The 21962-nt window shown below is 39.7% G+C and overlaps 1 protein-coding gene across 1 annotated transcript in view; it reads left to right on the top strand.

Annotated features, from left to right (window-relative positions):
- Nucleotides 1-3717: 3717 nt before the first annotated feature.
- Nucleotides 3718-21962, top strand: part of Adgrl4 (adhesion G protein-coupled receptor L4) — a 104107-nt gene continuing 85862 nt past the window's right edge. Inside the window, exons 1-2 of the mRNA XM_021158255.3 lie at nt 3718-3951; nt 5230-5379. Coding sequence (XP_021013914.1) covers nt 3930-3951; nt 5230-5379 — 172 coding nt within the window. The 5' untranslated portion in view covers nt 3718-3929. The remainder of the gene's footprint in view (nt 3952-5229; nt 5380-21962) is intronic.

Here is a 21962-nt window from a genome sequence, read left to right as displayed (position 1 = left end):
ACCAGGGGGACACAAAAGCGGCGGGCAATAGTATCCCTGTGTGGGAACATAGTATCCCTGTGTGGGAACATAGTATCCCTGTGTGGGAACATAGTATCCCTATGTGGGAACATAGTATCCCTTTGTGGGAACAATAAACATGGCTCTGGACAATGTATTCATACTCACAATGTGTACTAATGTCCCTCATTTAGGTGTGTTGAATGTTGCAAGTGGGATGTTGGTATGTGGTACACACAGTCCTCTGTCAGGTGCATGTTGCTGCTTCCATGTAATGGGACAATTAATAACAGCAATACTTTTACTAGAGTCCACTCAGTATGAAGTCAACTGCTAAGCCTAGACTTTCACTGCAAAAACCTTCCAATGTAAAATCTGCCCTTCTCAAGAACATCTCAAAGCTCTCCTGTTAGTTTTGGCTCTTAGAAACAAAACTAACAAAGTCCTCACATTTTGTCATACAATGCACCAATGCACAAAAGCACAATCAGACAGGAAGCTTATAACTGGCTTCTTTCCACGTGCTATACTTTAAGCAAAGTGAAGTCTTAGGTGATTGCTGTCTTCAAAACTTAAACACGAGGCTGGAGAGATTGCTCTGAACTTAAGAGCACATACTGCTCTTGCAGAGGACTGAGGTTCAGTTCCCAGAACCTAGCATAGGCAGCTCACAATTGCCTGTAACTCCAGCTACCTAGCGATCAGGTACCTCATTTTGCATCAGGCCACCTCTTCTGGAATTCATTCACACATACATAGATACACACACACACACACACAATTCCTTTTTAATTGCTGCTTCTAAAATGCTTCCCTTCAATGACACAATATTTTTATTGAAAATTTTCAAAATTTTGAGTGTCTTTCTGAAATACTGTACAGACAATGGATTCAGAGTTATACAGTGAGCCCATGTCTATCCCCTTCCACAATACAGGTTTCCTCAAACAATGCATTTTAAAATGATTTTGATCTTGCAATGGGCAATCATAAAACTCAAGCATCATTAAGCACTCTGTTCTTTGTATAAAATGATCCTTTGAAGTATGAATTTGCTTCCAGATTTAATAAGAACACACAGAGAGAAAACACGTTTTATATAATATTCAAGTTTTAATTTGCTTTTGGTATTTTTTTTTGCAAGAATAACATTTTCAAAGATTTTATTATCGTCTTGTTATCTTTGGGACAAGCTAAAGTTTAAACATGTGTGGCAGAAAGGTGGAGTAAATTATTTTAGGTTAATAACTTCTTAAAATAGGTATTGTGTCTTGGTATATAACTTTTGTCTGAAAATAATGAGTTTCTATATTTAAGCCCTTTGAAGTTACTTTCTGTATAGGTACACTAAGACTCAGTTTCTCTTGACCTAAGAAACACATGCCACTTGGACTGATTCAGATATGAAGCCAGGGTCATTTCTTTTGTCCCTTCTAAGTGAGTCCTCATTCTAGCCTTCCTGTCTTTGTAGAAGAATCTAACCTTCTCCACTTACAACAACTTGAAAACCTCCACCTACTCCATCCCCAAAGCATTCTGACCAAGCCACAGCATCCCTGCATGGCCCAAACAAATCAGTGGGAAAATTCTGACTTTTCCTGGTTTCTTTCAGGAATCCGCATGTCAATGTCTCTGAGCTTCAGCATGCAGGGCCTGCCCAGGCAATAACTGGTTGTTTCTTCAACTATGTGAAGACTTCTCCTATCCTTTGAGAGCTCCTTGGGCTTCATTGTTCACATAGTCCTGGAATTCTCTACTATATTACTACCCAGTGCTTTAAAGAAAGAAAAAGAGAATAAAGAAATCTTTTTTTTAATTAGTAACCACTTTTTTCATGAAATTTAATCACTTAAATAATCACCTTTTCAAACTCCCTGACTGATAGTCACTGTCTGATAGTTCCACCTTCTTGACACAATCTACAAAGGGAAGTATCAGGAGAGAAAGACTATGTCATGACCACCCACCCACAACACAGGCTTGGAGCGAACTATCCTGAGCTACCTTCCAGAGCAGCTTCCAGGCTAGCTGAGGGGCTGCGGGGAAGTCACGTGACAGTCTGGGGCAGTCACGTGACATTCTGGTTTTCATTTGCTTCACATGTGGTGGGATCACTCTCAGGAACATTGTTAACTTACACATTTATTTATTTTGCTCATCATAAATTAAGCCAGAAGGTGTCTCGGGAGCGCTGTGAAGGACTAGGGATGGGCCACCCAACCGTTAGCTTTCCTTGCACCTCGGTGACTGGTTTCAATAGCGCCCTCATCACTGTATGTTCCCTGGAGCTGAGGGACACGAATGCTCATTTTGGGAGGATACTATGCGTGCAATGTAGACTCTCAGCAGTCATCAGATAAACTCTGGATGTGTCAGGGTTATGTCCCACTTCATAACGGAAAACGGTGTGTGCTGATGGAATGAACTTCAGTTATTTCTTTACATCACCGTCAAGCAGTTTTCTTAGCTTGCACACGGTGCAGGGTACCAAGCTTGCGCATTCCATTTGATAAACATTCACACAGATGCATTCATGTCATCACCAGCCCAGTCAAGGCGTGTGGCATGGGGTAGCCCCAGACTCCCTTTTGCACACGTTCACAGTTCATCTCCTAGCTTGTCCCAATTTCGGGTCAATGTTTACTTTCCACCTGTATAAATTAATTTGTCTGAAAGTTACTTCTAGATTTTTAAGGTAGAATCAGTTTTTTTCTATTTGAGTAAATGCCTATTTCTTTATTCATCCATTCATTCATTTGAATTGTTGAGTATGCTTTTTTCTTCCCCCACCCCTCACAAATCCTTCCCATCTCCCTGCCCACTGAACTTAATTTTATCCTCTCCTTCACACTCAAATAAATGAAAGCCAAAACAAATAACAAACAACAACAACAAAATAAGGCCAAAAATTACCAAAAACAAAGCAAAACAAAAAGCCCCACAAAATAACAGGTAGTGGGTTTTGCGTTGGCAACTCTTGGTCATGGAGGCCTTCCCTGCAGTGTGGCTGATATACTTTGTGACAATTCTTTGGAAAAAACTGATTTCCCTTTTCCAGAGGAATAAATTGCAAGAAACTTCTTGGTTAGGGGTAGTAATTGGAGTCCAATGTCTGGTCTGAAACTGAGCAGGTCTTGTGTGTGATGTCACAGTCTGTGTGAATTGGTATCTGCCATCTCCAGCTCCTATGATCTTTCTGCCATTTCTGTTCTCCAGCCTGAAAGATAGTCATTTACACAAGATATTCATGAATCAACAAGTAAAGGGAACTTGGATGTAAGGCACAAATCGTACAGGCGCCGGATGGGTAGAGTGGGTAAGGGGTGCAGCGGTGAAATGGACTTGACAGAGAAAAGAATACTTTGTGCTTCCGCAGCTTTCAGAAAGCTGACTTTTTTTTTTTAACCATAGATTTTCTCTTCGGTCCTTTAATCTCCCATCGGGTTAAAACTGAGCAGCACCAACAACAAAATGTGACAGAGATCCTGGGCCGCTGTTGCCAATCTTGGCCTCTTTTCCTTTCAGGACAGAAACCAGGGAATAGATAGGCAGTCAGGGGCCCTCTGAGATGTGCTCTCTGCTGGAAGGAGTTCCCAATGGGTCTGTGAGATCTGAGCGCACAAGCTTTGAGGACACTCTGGTGGCTGCTCCCTGAGCAATATGAAGCCACAGTCCCACCTGTAATCTGACAGGGAGTTGTGGCCACAGGCTGAGACTGGAGTCCGGGCTGTTTGGGTGAAGGGGCCTGGCTGCCGGACGTGGCCTGCAGAGTCTGGGCCGTGCACACATTCACACAAAAAAGGCCGGAAAGTGACAGGAGGAAGCTGTGCGTCACAGGGGACAGAGCGAGACCCTGCCGTGCCTGCCCAGCTCCAGGACAGACCTGCACTCTAGCCTCTAGCGCTCTGCCGCCAGCTCCGCGGCTTCCAATGAGACTCCTCCCGCTTCTAGGTGAGTTGGGCTGGGCTGGGAGGCTGCACCGCGCCCACCTGCAGGGAACCAGGGAAAGCGATTTCTCACTAGCTGGGGTTCAAGTGTCAAGTGTGTCTGGCAAGGTCTCCAAGGAAAACAGACGCAGGCTCTCACAGGATGTTTTTCTGCTCGGCCTTTCCACTCTCGACCTTGCAACCCACAGCTCAAGACTATTACCTTTTTTCTTCCTGGAGAAATCCCGAAAGTCCCCGAAGTCTCAGTTTTGACCTTTCTACTGACCAGCCCCAAGAAACCTGGGAATCTAAGCTGCAAATGCATAAGAGAAGGTTCCTGACATTTTTAAGGCTACTGCCCGCCTGGACTTTGGGTTCATTTAAAAACCTGGGTTTGGTGATGCCCGGGGACAGATAATAGATCACTTCTCAGAAGGCAAATTAATTCAGGGTTAGGAAGTACATACAGTTTTATGTAGGGCTGGGATTTAGAATTGACTGTGTAGGGATCTCTTGGTACCAGATAAGGACACTTTATCTAAGATAACTGTTTTCTGAACAATGGCTTTGTGATCCATCCCTGTTCCCTACCAAGCTCACACTTAAGCGGGCCTGGAAGAAGACAGTGAAAAGAAACACTCTATGACTTTGCTTATCGGTTCCTAACAGTCCCCAGAACACATTTTTGTGCTGAGTTCAATCTTACCACACCGTGTTGAATTGTTTAATTTAATTTCTCCAATGCAAGTTACCGTAAGAGACTTTTTTTTTTTTTTTTTTTTTTGGTCGTAAAAAGAGCAGAATGACAATTGCCAGAACAGCGTGGAAGGGACGTGGTGCATTTCTTCTCCTGTATGTGACAAGTGACATCTTAAAAATAAACGATTTTGTCTTGAAGAGACCCAAATGTTTAATTTACCCCGATTCTGGAGAGAAAAGTGACTCCCAGAGCCAGAGAAGGGAGCCGCTCTGCCGCGGGGCAACCCCTTCTGAGGTAGCCGGTTCACCTCAGTGAAGAGGGATACAAAGTTTCCAGGACATGATGAGCTCATGGTTTTTATTATAAGTCTGGATTCTCCAGCATGTTTTAATTTTACTAAAATTTACACACTATATTTCTTAATCTGTAGGCTTAGTCATTTCTCTGTTGTGATTTAGCTAGGTGAGTCATTTGGGGGACTTTTATAATTTACCTCTCTAAAGGCAAGGGAATAAAAGCGTTTGGGGGGTATTGGTCTATAGCGCAAGGGTGGGACAGATGTCTGCTGTTTTTTGACAAGGTCTATGTCTTGATTTTCCTCAGTGGGTTTCTCCACTTTGCTGAATTGTTCCTACACACAAAACTGCAGCAAGACAACGTGTCTCCCAAATGCCAAGTGTGAAGTGCACAATGGTGTGGAAGCCTGCTTCTGCAGTCCGGGGTACTCTGGGAATGGCATCACGATTTGTGAAGGTAAGTAGTCTTGATCTCCTTTGATCTGCTTGTGAGACTCAGTTCTGAGGTGACTCCTTTCTGCTCTCCAGAAATGAGCTTGCTTCACCTTCACTCATAGCTTCAGCTGAATGAAAAGGTTGGCCAACCAGTCGCTGAGAGTGAACTTCTCTGCCAAAATGTATTTTGAGTATTGAAAACGGTGACTCTGTCTGTCTGTCTGTTTGTTTGTTTGTTTGTTTGTTTGTTTGTTTGTTTTGAAATTTAAAGATTTCTCTGGCACTAAGCCAAAGTCCAGGCACAAAAAAGAGAGTTAGTAGCCTGAAAGCACACCAAGGCCAGCCTCTATTGACTTCTTAGATGCTTTCTCTGGTCGTCATTAACTGCCTAATTTCAAGTTAATGTTACGGGTAGGAAATAGAGCTTTGTTGTGGTGGTGCATACTTGAAATCAGACTGCTTTGTAGAAGGAGAGACAGAAAGAAAGACTACAGATGTTCTGGTAGCCTGGGCAACATAGATCCTCTCAGAAAGAAAGACAAAAGGAGAGAGAGGTATAGAGAGGAAATAAAAGGATAGAGATGAGTCAGGAGGACAAAGAGGGTTAGCAGTGTGGAGGGAAGGAAAGGAGGAAGAGGAGAGAAGGGAGTTGAAAAATTGCTTTTTCCCTATGAGTTAATTCTGCCCATAGAATATCATGGCAGAGGCCAGATGGGAGGAGTCTTTGTAAGGTACAGTTCAAAGAATTGACACAACAAGATGAACTCCACCCAACAATCAAATTGGGGTGGGTTCCAGCCTGCGATCTTGTCAGCCAGGGTTTCTCCCTACCATCAAGACTCTCTTCCTCCATCCTGTACCTCATCATCCTCAAGAGAGGCTACTTTTAAGTAGGCCATTAGTGCAGCATTCTGTACAGAGAGATGGAGAAGAACGGAAAATGTTGCAAGTCATATAAATTAGTTTCAAATATAATTAAATCTAAGTTCACATTAGAGCTATGTGGTGTTACATGCCTAAATGTATTTAAGATCACATAGACTTTTTCTAATTAAGCTAGGGTATTGTGCTTTGTTAATATTGCATGTTGTTGCTTATAGCATAAACAAGTTGCATCTCGTGATTCAACTTGATAGGCTCTTAAAAAGATTAAATATGCCGTATATACTAAAATCCAAACCTCATCGTAATTAGTTTAATGCTTTAAAAATGTACAGCAAAGATGCAGTTTGCTTAATGGTGCATTAGATCAGCCGTTTCTGTTCTTACATCCAGCCAGAATTTGTAATATACTATTCTACAAGTACTACAAAATCCTTTCCATAAATAATCATAGTTTTTTTACTGTGTGTTTAATTGAATAGCATTAAGGCAAGCTGATAGCTGAATGACCTTCAAAATATTGCTTCCAGTATATCAGCATGCTTTCCCACTAATCATTGCAAATTGTTCTGTAGCACTTAGGAACAGCATTGCTTTTCTGTGATTTAGATACTTTTACTGTCATGATTATCATCATTAACATCAATAAATTTTCAGTTTTGGCCTTTGACAACCAACTAGCTGATAATCATGACTTTCATTACTTCTTTGAAAAATACATGTTTTGATAAACAGTGTAGTCTCTGTACCCACTCTCTACAAAAAATTAAAAATACTTTCTCTTGGGATAAAAATAAGATGCTAAAGGTCCTATGACTTGAAAATTCTGAACACAATCGGTAATGGGAATTATTTGCCTTTAAAAAAAATGATTTAAACGTAAAGGTCCTTTCCATCCAATGAAAGTTCTCTATCCATTTGATTTAGGAGTTACTACCTGAGTCCACAACGCTTTCTAAAACTGCTACAGACTGATTTTCTTCCTTTCAATACCTTTTTCAGTAGGTGTGCTAGTACGTTCTCTCGAATTACACTTAAAATATTACATTTTCAATTACTGAAAAGCACAGATTATACGTTGACTATGAAGATCTTTTTGTTGAATTTTTCATCCCTCAACAGATATCTTGTATTTCCTATGTATCTTTGCACAGTTGTCATGGTGTCAGTAAGAAGTATCTGGGATCAGCTATAAAGAGGCCAAATGATTTCAAAATAGAAGGTCTTATTTCTTTCTAGCAGTTATTTTATTTCTTTCTAGCAATCAGGTGATATGATCAATACAGAATTTGATTGTTTTTGAAATACCAGACACATTTTGGTGATGATGTATCTTCACTAATTTTACAACAAGAGTTGGTTTTTAAGCATCTCACAGAGAACACAGCTTACACGGTTCCAAGCAAACAAGATTTAGCAATAATGAATTAGTCTTACCTAATCACTTTGGTACTGAACAGATCTTTCCATTTATCACCTTTATCATCAATATGCTCATATCTGCCATTACTGAGATTGATAGTAAGTATTGCACATGGATTCCAAACCAGGAGTCAGTACAGAGCCTCCCCTGTTGATGGTCTCTTGATCTTTGAAGAACAATCCAAGGGGTGGAACCAAGAAGTGGTGGAAACAGTTGTTTCATCTAGTTGTCCTATTTGACAGCTTAACACCTTCTTTAATTATTACACACACACACACACACACACACACACACACACATATATATATATATATTTGCTGATATATATGTTGATATATAGATATATATCAGTAATATCAAATTACTATTAGAGATATATATTACTCATTTGTATATGTGTATATGTGTATGTATATATATGTGTGTGTGTGTATGTATATATATATATATATGTGTATATATATATATATAATTATATATTAACATCAGAATGCAGCTAGAAATTTTTCTTGTGTAAAAAAGTAGCAGTGGTAGGTTCTCCTCTAGGTTCTCTGGCTTTATTAGTCATGAGTAGTTGGCTAGGAGTATTCCATTGCCCAGGACTGAATGTATAAACAAGAAATTGTTTCTGACATAGAAAGTATGTGATGGGGCAGTTAAAGGTCTGTGTTAATTCTTGTGAAGTGGTGCTATAAAGAGTAGGAACACAAGTAAATCAGTGGAATGCAGACGCATAACAAGTGGAAATGACATTGACGCTGAGAATAGACATGAATTAGATTTCTCAAGATGAGAAAGTTGGCAATTGCACAGTGACCAGCAAAGAGCCTGCGCAATTTCCAGAATGCAAATCTCTTTTTCTTTGGAATAAACTAAGCTATAAAAACTAGTAAACAGGGCCTGGAAGTTGAACATATCTGAAGTTTATCAGATTCCCCAAGTATTTCAGGCATGGTGGCAGAGCACATGAACCGTAGGGCCAGGCATGGTATTGATGAAATGGACATGATTCTATTAGCAGAAAAGGAGACATTACAGAGTCCTGATGTAACTGAGTTACACAATAATCTTGTCCTATTAAAAAGATTAACCTATAAGGTAGAGTAAGCAAATGTGCAACAACCTACCAAGGGCTGTTGCAAAAACTCCATATTTGTACAACACATCATAGATTGTACACAGCATAAATAAAACCTTCACTTTTAAAGTCAAATTTTGTAAACATAAAAGCAGGTATGATTTTGATCTCCGGAATCCCCTGTAACTGAACATACTAGCATTGATTTAGCTCTATGCCATAGTCTTTTAAACATGAGAAAAATCAGAGCCATAAAAGCGTAAGCTCGAAAAACCAAAAACAAAAAACAAAACAAAACAAAAAATTGTAAGCTCCATATTCCCTAAGAATAGCTGAGAGTGTCCGTACTCAGACCCTGGGACCAGGAATTTCTAGTAATGGCGAATGCTAAAATATTCTTTGCCAACAGACACAATTAGGGTAGCACAGTATTTAGAGATGCATCTATAAAGTTATACTTTGAACAAAAATAAGCTACTTTTACAGACATAGTATGATAATGGTCATAGTTTATTTGAATATTTGTGTGTCCAGATATTTGAGAGTTTTCTTAAGAAAGACATATGTGTACAAATTTTAGTGTACAATAAAGGGCTCATAGATTGTTGAATCACTTCATCCTAAAACAAGATTCCTTCGTTTTGCTATCTCTACTGTTATTAATTGTGCATTCCAACACACTTTTGGTTGTGCTTCCATGCACAACTCTTACAGGTATAGTAAAGAAGAGAATATCCACCCTTGAAGTAAGGAAGAAAGTGGAAAAAGCAAGTAAATGGGGAAGGCTGAGGTGCTTATGGCTTCTCCATACATGTGTGAACCACACAGTTGGTACAGTACGGGGCTGGCATAGGTGTGAGAATGGGTATGAGAGACTGGCTCCCTCCTGGCAGGAACCTACATTAAGTAGAGCAATGTTTGGGGTTTGAGCGGAATGTGAGTGAGACAAACAATTGTCCCAGGTGGGGACAGGAAGTGTCAGGAAGGATGCAATGCGGACAGTTTGTGCACATGTATAAACATCTTTTCATAGCTTGGAACATGTCTAGCATGAATCAAACCAGGAAAAACAATAAGGTCCTGCCTCTGACTGAAAGAAAAACCGACACACTTCATAAAACAGTGCTCCTGGCCAACAAGATGGCTTCACCCGTTCAGTGACTCAAGCTCAGTGACACAAGTCCTCCTTCGCAGGATCCGTATGGCAGAAGGAGAGGACATACACCCCTCTGCAGGTTCTCCCAGACTGGTCACGCTTGCTCTGACACACGCACAGACATGCATGAAAATCAGGGAGGTAAAACTCAGGAGAGTCAAAAGCCGTTCTTATCATTATCTAAGGAGCACAAAGATACGGATAGGCCAGTCCTGAAAGAATGCTTTCACAAGGGACAGGGCAGTATGACAGCAGCGAAAGAACCAGACAGTGTTACAGGAGGTTTTTTAAGGATCGAGAACAAATGATCTATGGTACAGACCGTGGAAGGAGTATTCATTCAAAGACATGAGCTTGATTCCAACTGGAATAAAGTAAAAGTAATGAGGACAACTGACTTGTTTGCATAGTGAGAAAGATGTGGATCAACATGAGCGGGTAGCGAGACATTAGTGCAGAATGCAAAATGCGCATGTGGATGTGTGCTGCATCTTAGCACGTGCCAGTTAAAAAGCTATGATGCCTTAACTATATTTCACAAATATAACCGAAGTTTTGAACATTTAATGGAGCTATTATGTCACCAAGGTAGCTGCTCATCTTGGCACCACAGCTCTGTAATTTCCTGTTTAGCTCTCTAGATTGACGCCTGGGTTGGGCATACCTAGCACACAGTCTCTATCTCTCACTTTGCCCAAAAATAAATTCAAAATGAATTTTTGTGTAGGACATGAAGCATTAAAGCTATGGAATAAAAATATAGATAAAACAGTTTAAGGTATAAGCATAAGCAACAACTTTCTGAAGGGCTCCAGTGACCCAGGAATAAACCCAAGAATGGGGAGGGGGCAGGGGGGAGGATCCCGTGAAATAGAAGCCATCTGCACAGCAATGGGGCAATCATCACACACCAGGAGCCAACACAGCAGGAGGCATCTTCATCAGCTACATGGTCAAATAGTGGTGGAATGCAGAAAATATAAAAAACTGTAAAATGAATCAACAAAAATAAACTAATAAAAGGGCTAAAACTGAATAGGTAGTTTTAAGAAAGAAAAGACAAAACCAAAAAACAAAAAACCCTACCAGACTTAAAAAGAAAATTCTTCAATACTCTTAGCCGCCTTCTGAAAACTCAAATTAAAACTGAGTCTCCATAGTTGGTTGCATCCGACTGACCAGTTCTCAAACACCCTTAAAGTTGCTTAGTTATGTAATGGTGGTCCGTGCGTACACAGATCCGGCCAGCCTGACAACAGGTCACCACAGCTTCTAAATCCAGATTTAAAAAACAAAAAACTTAGGGCTTAGGGCTATTTTAATATGTTATCCCAGGTTCTCAGCAGGAGCTATCAACTCTCCCAGTGTTCATGAGAACTTTTGCCTTATGTTGACTGCTTGGGTGTGGTGCTGAAAGTCTACACACTTCTTCCCTCTTTTCTCTTATCCTCCCATCTTCTCAGTTTTTGCAGTTTCCTATCTTGCTGTTCTATTTTCCTTCTTTCTTTTTTTTAAAAAAAAAAAGACACATTTTTTTTCTGTACATGACTGCCTACCCCTGTGTGTGTACTCCCTGGAGTGCCTGAGAGAGCCAGAAGAGGTGTCTGAGTCACTGGAGCTACAGCTACAGGTGCTGAGTCATCAAGTGACTCCTGGCAACTGAGCTCGCCCCCTCTGTCGGAGCAACAAATACTTCTGACCACTGAACCGTTCTCCAGCCACAGCTCACAGGTGGCACACAGGCAGATAGTCATACTTTTCCCCTCTTTTATTGAAAATAGATATTTTTCTCACTCACATAATATATCCTGATTACAGTTTCCCCTCCATCTACTCCTCCCACTTTCTCCCCACCTCTCTTCCCACCCAGATCCATCCACTCTTTCTGTCTCTCACTAGAAAACAAGCAGGCTACTAAGGGACTATATTATAATATAACTGATAACTGAGGAGGGCTACGTATTTGTGCTCATATACTTCTGTGGGTACATATGTGCGCATGCCCGTAGAAGCCAAGGGTCATTGCTCATATGCCACCCACCTTCTGTGTTAATTTATTTTACTTTTTAAAAACAAAATTTTCCTCTGGGTTCAAGCTTACCAAGTAAACAGAGAGGCCCTGGGCATCCACCACTGTGCCTGCAGCTCCCTGGTGCTGAGATTAGGTTCTGGTGGCCTAACTAGGGTCTTTGTGCTTTCAGGGCAAGCACCTTACTACATCTAGTTATCTACCCTAAACCCAATGTATACATTTTAATTCTGAATATAACTTCTCTTCTGTATCACTTAAATACATCATGTCTGTATGTACATATACATATCTCACATTTAGAATTTCTGTGATGGAATATTATTGTATATATGATAAAACAAAAACTAATACATCAGAATTGGATGAAACTAATTAGCAGAAGGAGAAGAGCCCAAGAGAAGGGACATCAAACAGAAATCCACTTAGCCTCAAACTCAGGAATCCAATAGAAACACTAAATTATATATATATATATATATATATATATGACATCTGGTCTCCCCCGTCTCCGTGAGTTCATATGTGATTTCATCATATTGATTTAGAAGGTCTTGTTTCCTTGTGGTCTTCCATTCCCTCTGGCCCTTACATTCTTTCTGCTTCCTTTGTTTGCATGGATCCCTGAGTGGAAGGATTTGATGGAGGCTTCAAGGTCTCTCAATAAACCCTGGGCTATCTAGTCTCAGGTTCTTGGCCACCTAAGCTGTGTGGTGCATTGGTTCCTTCTCATGAAGTAGGCCTTAACTCAAATCAAACATTGGCTGGTTACTTGCACAAGATTTGCGCCACCGTTGCCTGAGAGAATCTTGTAGGTAGGGCGTCACAGTTGACCAAACGGTTTGTGGCTGTTTTGTTGTTTGCATTTCTTGTTCATTGCCTGCAGCGTACCTTCCTTATTAAAGTTGCTCATATGTAGGAGTGAGGGCTATATGTTTACTTTCCCCATGCTTAAGGAGTTGTATAGGTATTGTCTTAAGCAATGGGGCCTTACAGTCAGGTTGTGGAGAGCAGCTTGTAGTCTTGACAACAACCTGAATTTTTGGATATTCTCATGGGACCCCTCTGGCAAACAATTCAACTAGTTACTATAACACCATCTCAGAATATCATTTAGTGGCAAGAGGTGGCCAGTCGGCTCTGTTTCTTTTATTATTTTGGTGATTAAAGTTAGATAGCTTTCATATATGTAGATATTTTAGAAAGTTTCTACTCTGTATTAAGTTTCCACAGCACCCCCCAAATGACCCTTAATTTTAGCTGCATCTCCTTGTGTTTCTTCCTTCACCCACCTCTCACCTCCCTCTCCCACCCGTCCCCCTCCTATCCACATCCTTACATTCACCCCCTCCCACCTCTTACATAGATCCCCTCAAATCTACCCCTTCCCACCCACCCCTCCCACTCATCCATCCTAATGAGATTTATCTATTCGTTACTCTATACATAATTCTGCGGTGCTATGAATTGTCATTAACTTATCATTAACAGCTAATATCTACATATAAGGAAATATATACTATAGTTTTCTTTCTGAATCTGGGTTGCCTCACTCAGAAAGATCTTTTCTGGTTCCATCCATTTACCTAGTTTATTTTTGATGGCTGAGTTATATAATATACTCTGTTGAATAAGTGAGACATATTTTCTTTTTTCTCTTTTCTCTTCTTTTCTCTTCTTTTCTTTTCTTTTCTTTTCTTTTCTTTTCTTTTCTTTTCTTTTCGTTTTCTGAGACATGGTTTCTCTGTGTAGCCCTGATTGTCCTGGAACTCACTATGTAGAGCAAGCTGGCCTTGAACTCAGAAATCCTCCTGCCTCTGCCTCCCAAGTGCTGGGATTAAAGGCATGCACTACCACTGCCTGTCGAGTCATATTTTCTTCATTTGTTCTTACATCGAGGAACATTCAGGTTGTTTTCAATTTCTGTCTATTATGAATAGAAAATCAATAAGCATGGAAGCAAATATCTCTGTGATAGAATGAGGCATCCTCTGGGGTATATAACCAAGATTGGTGTTCTAGAGTCACAGAACGTATGGAATGTCTCTATATATTAAGTGAATTTATGGGAATGACTCACAGTCTATAGTCCAACTAACTCAACAATTGGCAGCTCTGAATGAGAAGTCCGAGAATTTAGTAGTTGCTCAGTCCCAGGAGGCTGAGTGTTTCAGCTGGTCTTATGTATAAGCTCGAATTCTGAAGAAGTAGGTTCCAACAGATGTGCAGGCAAGTAAGTGCAAGCAGGCAAAGAGGAATGGACCCTTTCTTCTTCCATTGTCCTTACGTAGGCCTCCAGCAGAAGGTCTGACCCAGGTTAAAGCTGTGCACCACCAGGACCAGACCTAAGCTTTTCTTTACATGAAACTTTCTCTATCCCAGGCTGGCTTTGAACTTAGAGAGAATCTGCTTGCCTCTGTCTCTGGGATTAAAGGCATGTACCACCTTGCCTTGCCTCAGCTTTTCATGACCACTACCTTAAGATCCAGATAAAAGACTGTGTCTTCTAGCCTCAAGATCTGGATCATAGGTGTGCCCTCGATTTCTAGATGATAGTTTGTTCCAGACATAGTCAAATTGATAACTGGGACTAGGCATCACTAGCCATTTCTGAGAAATGGAGCCCTGGTCTTTGTCTTTTGAGAATCCCAATATCAAAATGACTGGGTTTTTTTTTTTTCTTGCTTGATCTAATGCTATCAATCTGATGTTTTCACAGTTCTAAGAAGCATAAAATCATTGGCATTTAGACAAATGAGCCTTTTGTTTCTAATTTGCATGTAGCTTAGTGAGTTTTTCTTTAATTATTGAAGAACTTTCATAGAAGTCACACGCTCCTCTCATTTCCATAATCAGCCCTGTATAAATAGAACTTAGCATGGAGCATTGTTTATTTCTAAAAAACTATCAAAGATTATGTTTTACACTTTTACATTAGTATATACACCGTGAAGGACTTCATTTTACTATAGTTAGTAAAATATTTTATTTTACTATCCAATTCTAAGTGTGACTGAAATAAAAGAAATGATCACAAGTATGAGAAATGAGACATTCTTTCTCTCTACAACTTCAAATCACTTATGTGATTTTTGACACTCATAAACTATAAAACATAGAAATTCTATCTCCATTCACAAAAATATTTTTTAAAATACGTTTTAGCATCCCATAAGTACACCTGCCTCTAAGAATTACTCTGTTCTGTTTAGCATCAATGTCATCAACGGGAAGATTACTGGCTCAGAAGAATGGCAAGGAATGAGTTTAAAAAATTCTCAGTATCTCAGAAATTCATGACTGTATGTAATCTAATTTTGTGTTCTTTTTTTGTTATCAAACCTCCAATCCTTAGTCTGACTTAATATTTGAATTTAAGTATTTTCTAGTCCACTTCATTTATGAAGACCACTGAACATCACATATAATACACCACTGATATAAATTTCTCTAACATTTTAGCCGCTCTTTACAAATGAATTAGAAGCAGGCTTGTCTTGTGTGAAATAGAAATTTTTCTGGAAATTAAATCCTTAAGCAAGGCTGGTGCAATGTTTTGGCTTGTTTCACTATTTGGACTGTTCTCACTGGCCACAGGTAGGGGAATTTATTTGAAAGCACAACAATTTCATTGTAGGTACAATTACAGTGAAAATGATCCTAGGAGGGAGAGAGAGAGAGAGAGAGAGAGAGAGAGAGAGAGAGAGAGAGAGAGAGAGAGAGAAGAAGAAGGAGGGGGAGGAGGAGGAGGAGGAGGAGGAGGAGGAGGGGAAGAGTACAGGGAGGGGAGGGGAGGGGAGAAGAAGGGAAGGGGAGGGGAAGGGAGGGGAGGAGAGGGGGGAGGGGGAGGGGAGGGGGAGGGGGAGAAAGCTCCAGCACCTGGATGTAAAACATGAAAGCATTGTATATTCAAGTCAGATAATTTTCATTAAAAACTGTGATGATTTGGAATGACATTGGTCAGACAAGCTCAACTCCTGCAAAGTCGCTTCTTGTGGGATTTGCTACATGGTAATGCTATTTTCCATATTAACAAGATTTTTTCCATACTCTTAGTTCAGATACATAATTTACACCACCAAGAAATGTGAATATGTACACAGATTCATAGATCCACTTTGCAGTTGTGTTAAAGAGCCCAAATAAATTACCATTGTGGCAACCCAGAATGTCAGAATAGTTCAAACTATGTCCTAGACTAAGGAGGGATTAACAGTCGAGATTTTTATTTGCTATGAGAGGAGATGATGACTTTCTCTGGGACGATGAGAATCTAACCAAATATTGTAGCTAAATATAGGATACAAAGCCGTGTGCCATTTCTGAAGATGCTATCATGGAGAAAACCCAATGACGGGGCTTCACACTGTAGTTTTTAGGTACACAGATTCAATTTAGAGATTGGGTTTGAAAATAAAATTTACTGCCTGAGTGTTTTTGGCTGATAAGAAATGGATTTTGTGACCCTGGTGCACATTAATTGAAGTATCTGGCAATGTGTCTCGACCAGGTTAAAGGGACCATATGTACTTGGAACCATATTACTGCTTCACATTGAGCTCCCAAGTTAAATCTCTTCATTACCATATAAGGAAACACACTTTACCATCTGGAGACTGCTCAAGCTAACACTGCCTACTGCCTAACACCTGAATTTTATGCAATGTAACATTTATTTTTCGATCAATTTTGAAAATTGATTTTTAAATGTAAGGATGACATTATCAAAGGTTATATTATTTTATATATCTTCTAATATTTTAGTTTTAATATATTTCCTTGCTTCTTTATTTATTTATTTATTTTTGCATGTTTGCTTGCTTCTTTGTTTTTGAGGCGGGTTTATGCTCTAACTCAAGCTGACCGAGAACTCATTATGCATTCCAGGCTAGTCTCATAGACTCAAACCCAGAGTTCTCCTACTTTAGCCTCTTAAATACTGGAATTAAAGATATGCACTACTATGCCTGGCTAATATCTTCTAATATCTTAAAAGTTTTATTCATTAAAATATACAGAATTATTTGCTGCTGACTATATTTTCACATGATAAAAGTGACACCAGTGTGGCATTAGCCATTCACTTTCAAAATATAATTCTTAAGATGGATAAATAGTTGCATGTTTCAGATGAGAAAATGCATGGACTAAGTATGTAGTTGTCGGTGTTCTTTATGCCACTTACGTGCTGGCTGTTTTGACAGGTTTTGGTTCTGGTTTAATGTACAGGGGACAAAAATCATTTCAGAAAAAAAAGCTTGAGGCAATAGTGAGACTATAAACTTTTCCCAGAGGTCTCAGATTTGGGGAGCTTAAATGACTGAACAAAATATCTGTTCAATAGCTGATAATGTATATTCCTCTTTTTCTCTTTTGTTTGTGCAATATATACCAAAATGTGGGCCATGTCCACAGAGTGACTTCCTGTCTCCATCCCTCTGTAAAACAGGTACACATCCTGCATCTTACAGAACTTATCACCAAAATTTTAATTAATTCATGCTTAACAGGTAGACCAGAATTAGGGAGATACACAGTATTTTATATGTTGTTATTACACTGAAATTGACACAGACAGGCCATCAATTAGTTTGATAATACTAAACAGAAACTAAGGTGGTTCTAATATTTGTTTGATAGTTTTGCCTTTGTGGCAAACTCAACATTCTGAAATAAGAGAGCCATATATGCTTTCTGTCAGAAAGAATCTTATGCGTATTTTCCTGGCACGGTATGAAGGAGAAATTCTGAGATTATTTCTGGACCTTTATAAACACAGAAACCCACTGAGAATACTAAAGCAAGTGCATCAGGCCCAGCTCTGCTGTCTACACAGTGGTGGATGGGAGCATCTGCTTGATGAGGCTGAGATGTTTGTTCAACTAATGTTATGTTCATTGCAGCAGCTTTGTAATGGATGCCATGTGGAGGAGAAAAGTGTGTTTTGGACTTTGAATTTCAGTTCATTAGGACACAAGTATGTCTGAGACTTTTCAGTAGATGCATTAATTCTTGTTTTATCGTCAACAATTGCTTTAGCTCATCCTTTGAAAAAAAATCAGACGGCTGCCTGGCAAACAAACGTGCAGAGAGTGAATCTGAACTTAAGAAAAGCTTTAGACACTGTGGGCATGGTCTATCATGCTGGTGTTCTCAGAAATCAGGAGGCTGAGGCAGGAGGGTTGCTGTGAGTTCAAGGCAAGGCTGGAATTCATTGTAAGCTCTAAAGTAGCCTGAGCTACAGTGTGAGACCGTTTCTCAAAAGGAGGGAAAAAGGGCTACCACAATAGCTCAGCCAGTAGAGGTGTTTACATTATAAGCCTGACTACATGTAGGCCCAGGTCAGTGAGGAAAAATTCTCCATGGGGTTGTCAGTGACTCCACACTTATCCACCATGCTCTGCATGTTCCCAAGTACACACAATACACACACACACACACACACACACACACACACACACACTAACAATAATAAATAGAAAGAAGGGAAGGAAACTGATGGAAAAATGGAGAGAAGGAGGAGAAAGGGAAAGAAGAAAGGGAGGAAGTTCCTGTGAGTGGTCCATAGTACAAGCTGCACTATCATGCTATGAAAAATCTAGTAAAGGCTAAGTCTTACCACATTTCACTGAAATGATTCCACTGGAGCTATTGATTCCTAGCTACGGCTTCTGGGGCCTTGAGATACGTCCCTCTGCTAGTGAAGCTGCCCTTTCATCAGTAGTTAAAACTGGGGTTTGAACTGTGATTTTTGTTCAGAGACAGAATATCAAGGGCAGACGATAACTATGGAGAAGGAACAACGCTACTGTTTAGCCAGGGTAGGTTTCAGGCGATGTAGCTCCATTGCAGAAAGTATGTACGTATGATTGCAGTCCAAATTGATTGAAGCCTTATGGAACTGCCCCTCTAATCTGTAGAGAGATGAATTACAATGGGAGGCAGAGTCTCTGCAGAAGCTGTCTGCGGGATTCAATCTTCATCCTAGAGTTTTTCAGTGACTAAATCTACTGAATATATACGGTTTTGTCAATACCAAAGCCATTTTTTGAAGATTAAAGAAGATAATACAAATCAAGCACTTAATTAAAATGGTCCTACAGAAAGATCTCAATAAATCAAGACTGTCACTCGCGTACGTTTGGTTTGCCAGTCACTTACTGTCAGGAGTGTTTTTAAGTACATTCTCGGTCTTCAACCGCTGAGGAGAGTCCATGAAGGTTACTGGGCCACACGCTTCGAACGTTAATGTTATCAAACGCAAGGAAGCATTTTCCTGCCGCCTCCAAAGAACAGCCCGCATGTTCACATCTGGACATGTACAATGAACATCTGTCAATTCTCAAGTTACCATCTACACTTTTTATGGCCAAAGACAAAATAGGAAAAAATTTTAAAAAGCTGTTCAAATATTAGTCACATTTCTCTGAAGAGTGAGTTTGCTTACATTTCCTCTGCGCTCCTTACCTGGTTAGCATGGTGGAAGCTTCTGCATTTGAAGTAGAAACAGGTTCGCAAAGAAATATCCAGGAACTAATCACCCCTAAATCATATACAATTGCATAAAGGTCAATATACCATCTGGTATATTAAATATTTACTGTATTACATAATGACATTGCATGTATTAGGTATAATACACATTTTAATCATAATTATTCATATTATGTGTATATGAATATACATATGTACATCATACATACATATCAGTTAAGAAATCAGACAAAAAAAAAAAACAGTTCAGAAGCATCAAAGGCATGATGTGTAAGGGAGATCTAAACTACAGTAAGACCCATGAAAACAGCATACATTTGTGGCTGTGGAGGGGTCTCAGTGCTTTAAAATACATGTCGCTCATTCAGAGGACGCAGGTGCCTTTCCGGCACCATGGTGGAGGCTTACAGGTGTTATCTCTTAGCTCCAGCTTCATAGGTTCTGACCCTCTGGCCTGCATAGTCACCTGCACTAATGTGTAGATGCTGACAACAAACACACATACTAAAAATAAAAATAAACCTTAAAGAAAGCAATGTGAATTCTTAGGAAATACTTTGCTCGCAGTGAATATTTATTAAAATTAGTTATAATATATATTAACACCCTTTCCTGTTTTATTGATCGAAGTGAATAAGTTTACATGAAAATAATTGTGTTTAGTCCCAAAAAGTCTCTCATTGAAGTTAGATAGTTAAAAATACATGAGGGAGAAAGGGGTGCGGTTGGAGAGATGGCCCAGTGGTTATGGCATCTGTTGCTCTTACAGAAGGCTAAAGATTGGTTCTCAGAACCCAAACCTGACAGCTTGCAGCCACCCAAAATTTCAGCTTTAGAGAATTCAAAGCATATATGTGTGTGTGTGTATCCCATACTCCTCACACACACATAAAAATTAAGTATATCTTTAAAAGGAATACAGAAAGAAGGCTGACTAGAAGGCTCTGTGAGAAAGAGTACCTGCCAACAACCTTAACAACCTGAGTTCAATACCCAGGACCCACATGGCAGAGAACTGACCCCTACAAATTGGCCTCTGACTTCTATACATATAGGGTATACATTTGTGCACATAAACACACACATGAAAAGGCTAATAAAAATATAAAAACTTTTAAATAAAAATAAAGAAATGACGGATAGAGAGAACCTGATGTAATTTCTTGCTTTTATGATTGGGTTGCGTTCTCTGAGGGTCTGTGGTGACTGGGAGCTTGCTTGGTCCTCAGAGTGTCAGTGATAGGGATGTTGAGCTGCCCAGGAGGTCTTTAGCCATTAGGAATGTGTCCCTGGGAGACGACTGGGAACTCCGTCCTCTCACACACTTCCTGTGAAACTTGATTTGACTGCTTTGAGGTAACTGGAGCAGAACTGAGCTGTAGCAGGCACTATGCTATGCAGCTCCGCACAACTCAGTTGAACTGTCCTCTCTTCAAAACCAACTCTTATAGGAACTTTGTACTAAGGAAGGACCGTCTAGTAACATAGCAAGCTTTCCAGTAAAAACCTGAAAGTAAATATAAATCTAATTGATTAGACCTGCAAAGTATCTTTTGTTCCTAATACAAGATATATTTTTATTTATTTTAATATGTATTTTTATTAATTTCTAATTAATTATTTTATTTATTTACATCCCAAATGTTGGCTCCCTCCCAGTCTGCCCTTCCAGAGTTATTCATACCATCCTCCTTCCCCATAACCTCTTAGAGGGTGCTCCATTTTAATTTGCATTTCCCTGATGGCTAAGGATGTGGAACACTTCTTAAGTGTATCTCCACCACTAGAGATTCCTCTGTTGAGAATTCTGTTTAGTTTTGTAACAATTTTTGATTGGTTTATTTGGTTTTTATTGGAGTCTAACTTCTTTAGTTCTTTATATAGTTTGGATATTAGCCCTCTATCAGATAATACGGTTAATGAAGATCTTTTCTCAATCTGTAGGTTGCTGTTTTGTCCAATTGACAGTGTCCTTTGCCTTACAGAAGCTTTTCAGTTTCATGAGGTTCCAGTTATCAATTGTTGATCTTAGAGCCTGAGCCACTGGTATTTTGTTCAGGAAATGTTCCCCTGTGCCAATACGTTTGAGACTTTTTTCCACTTTCTCTTCTATTAGATTCAGTGTATCTGGTTTTATGTTGAGGTCCTTGATCCACTTGGACTTGAGCTTTGTGCAAGGTGATAAATATGGATCAATTTGCGTTCTTCTACGTGCAGACCAGTTAGACCAGTATCATTTGTTAAAGATGCTTTCTTTTCCCACTGGATGGTTTTACCTCCTTTGTTGAAGATTATGTGTGCATAGCTGTGTGGGTTTATTTCTGGGTGTTCGACTCTATTCCATTGATCAACCTGTCTATTTCTGTAACAATACCATGCAGTTTTTATCACTATTGCTCTGTAGTACAGCTTGAGGTCGGGGATGGTGGTTCCTCCAGAAGTTCTTTTATTGTTCAGAATTGTTTTTGGCTATCCTGGGTTTGGTTTGGTTTTTGTTTTCCATATGAAGTTGAGAATTGGTCCTTCTATGTCTGTAAAGAAGT

The sequence above is a fragment of the Mus caroli genome, unplaced genomic scaffold, assembly GCF_978045245.1.
Source record: "Mus caroli unplaced genomic scaffold, Mus_caroli_1 scaffold_3, whole genome shotgun sequence".
Lineage (NCBI taxonomy): Eukaryota > Metazoa > Chordata > Mammalia > Rodentia > Muridae > Mus > Mus caroli.
The sequence above is the reverse complement of the archived record's forward strand: the minus strand, read 5'-3'. Positions and strand labels throughout refer to the sequence as shown.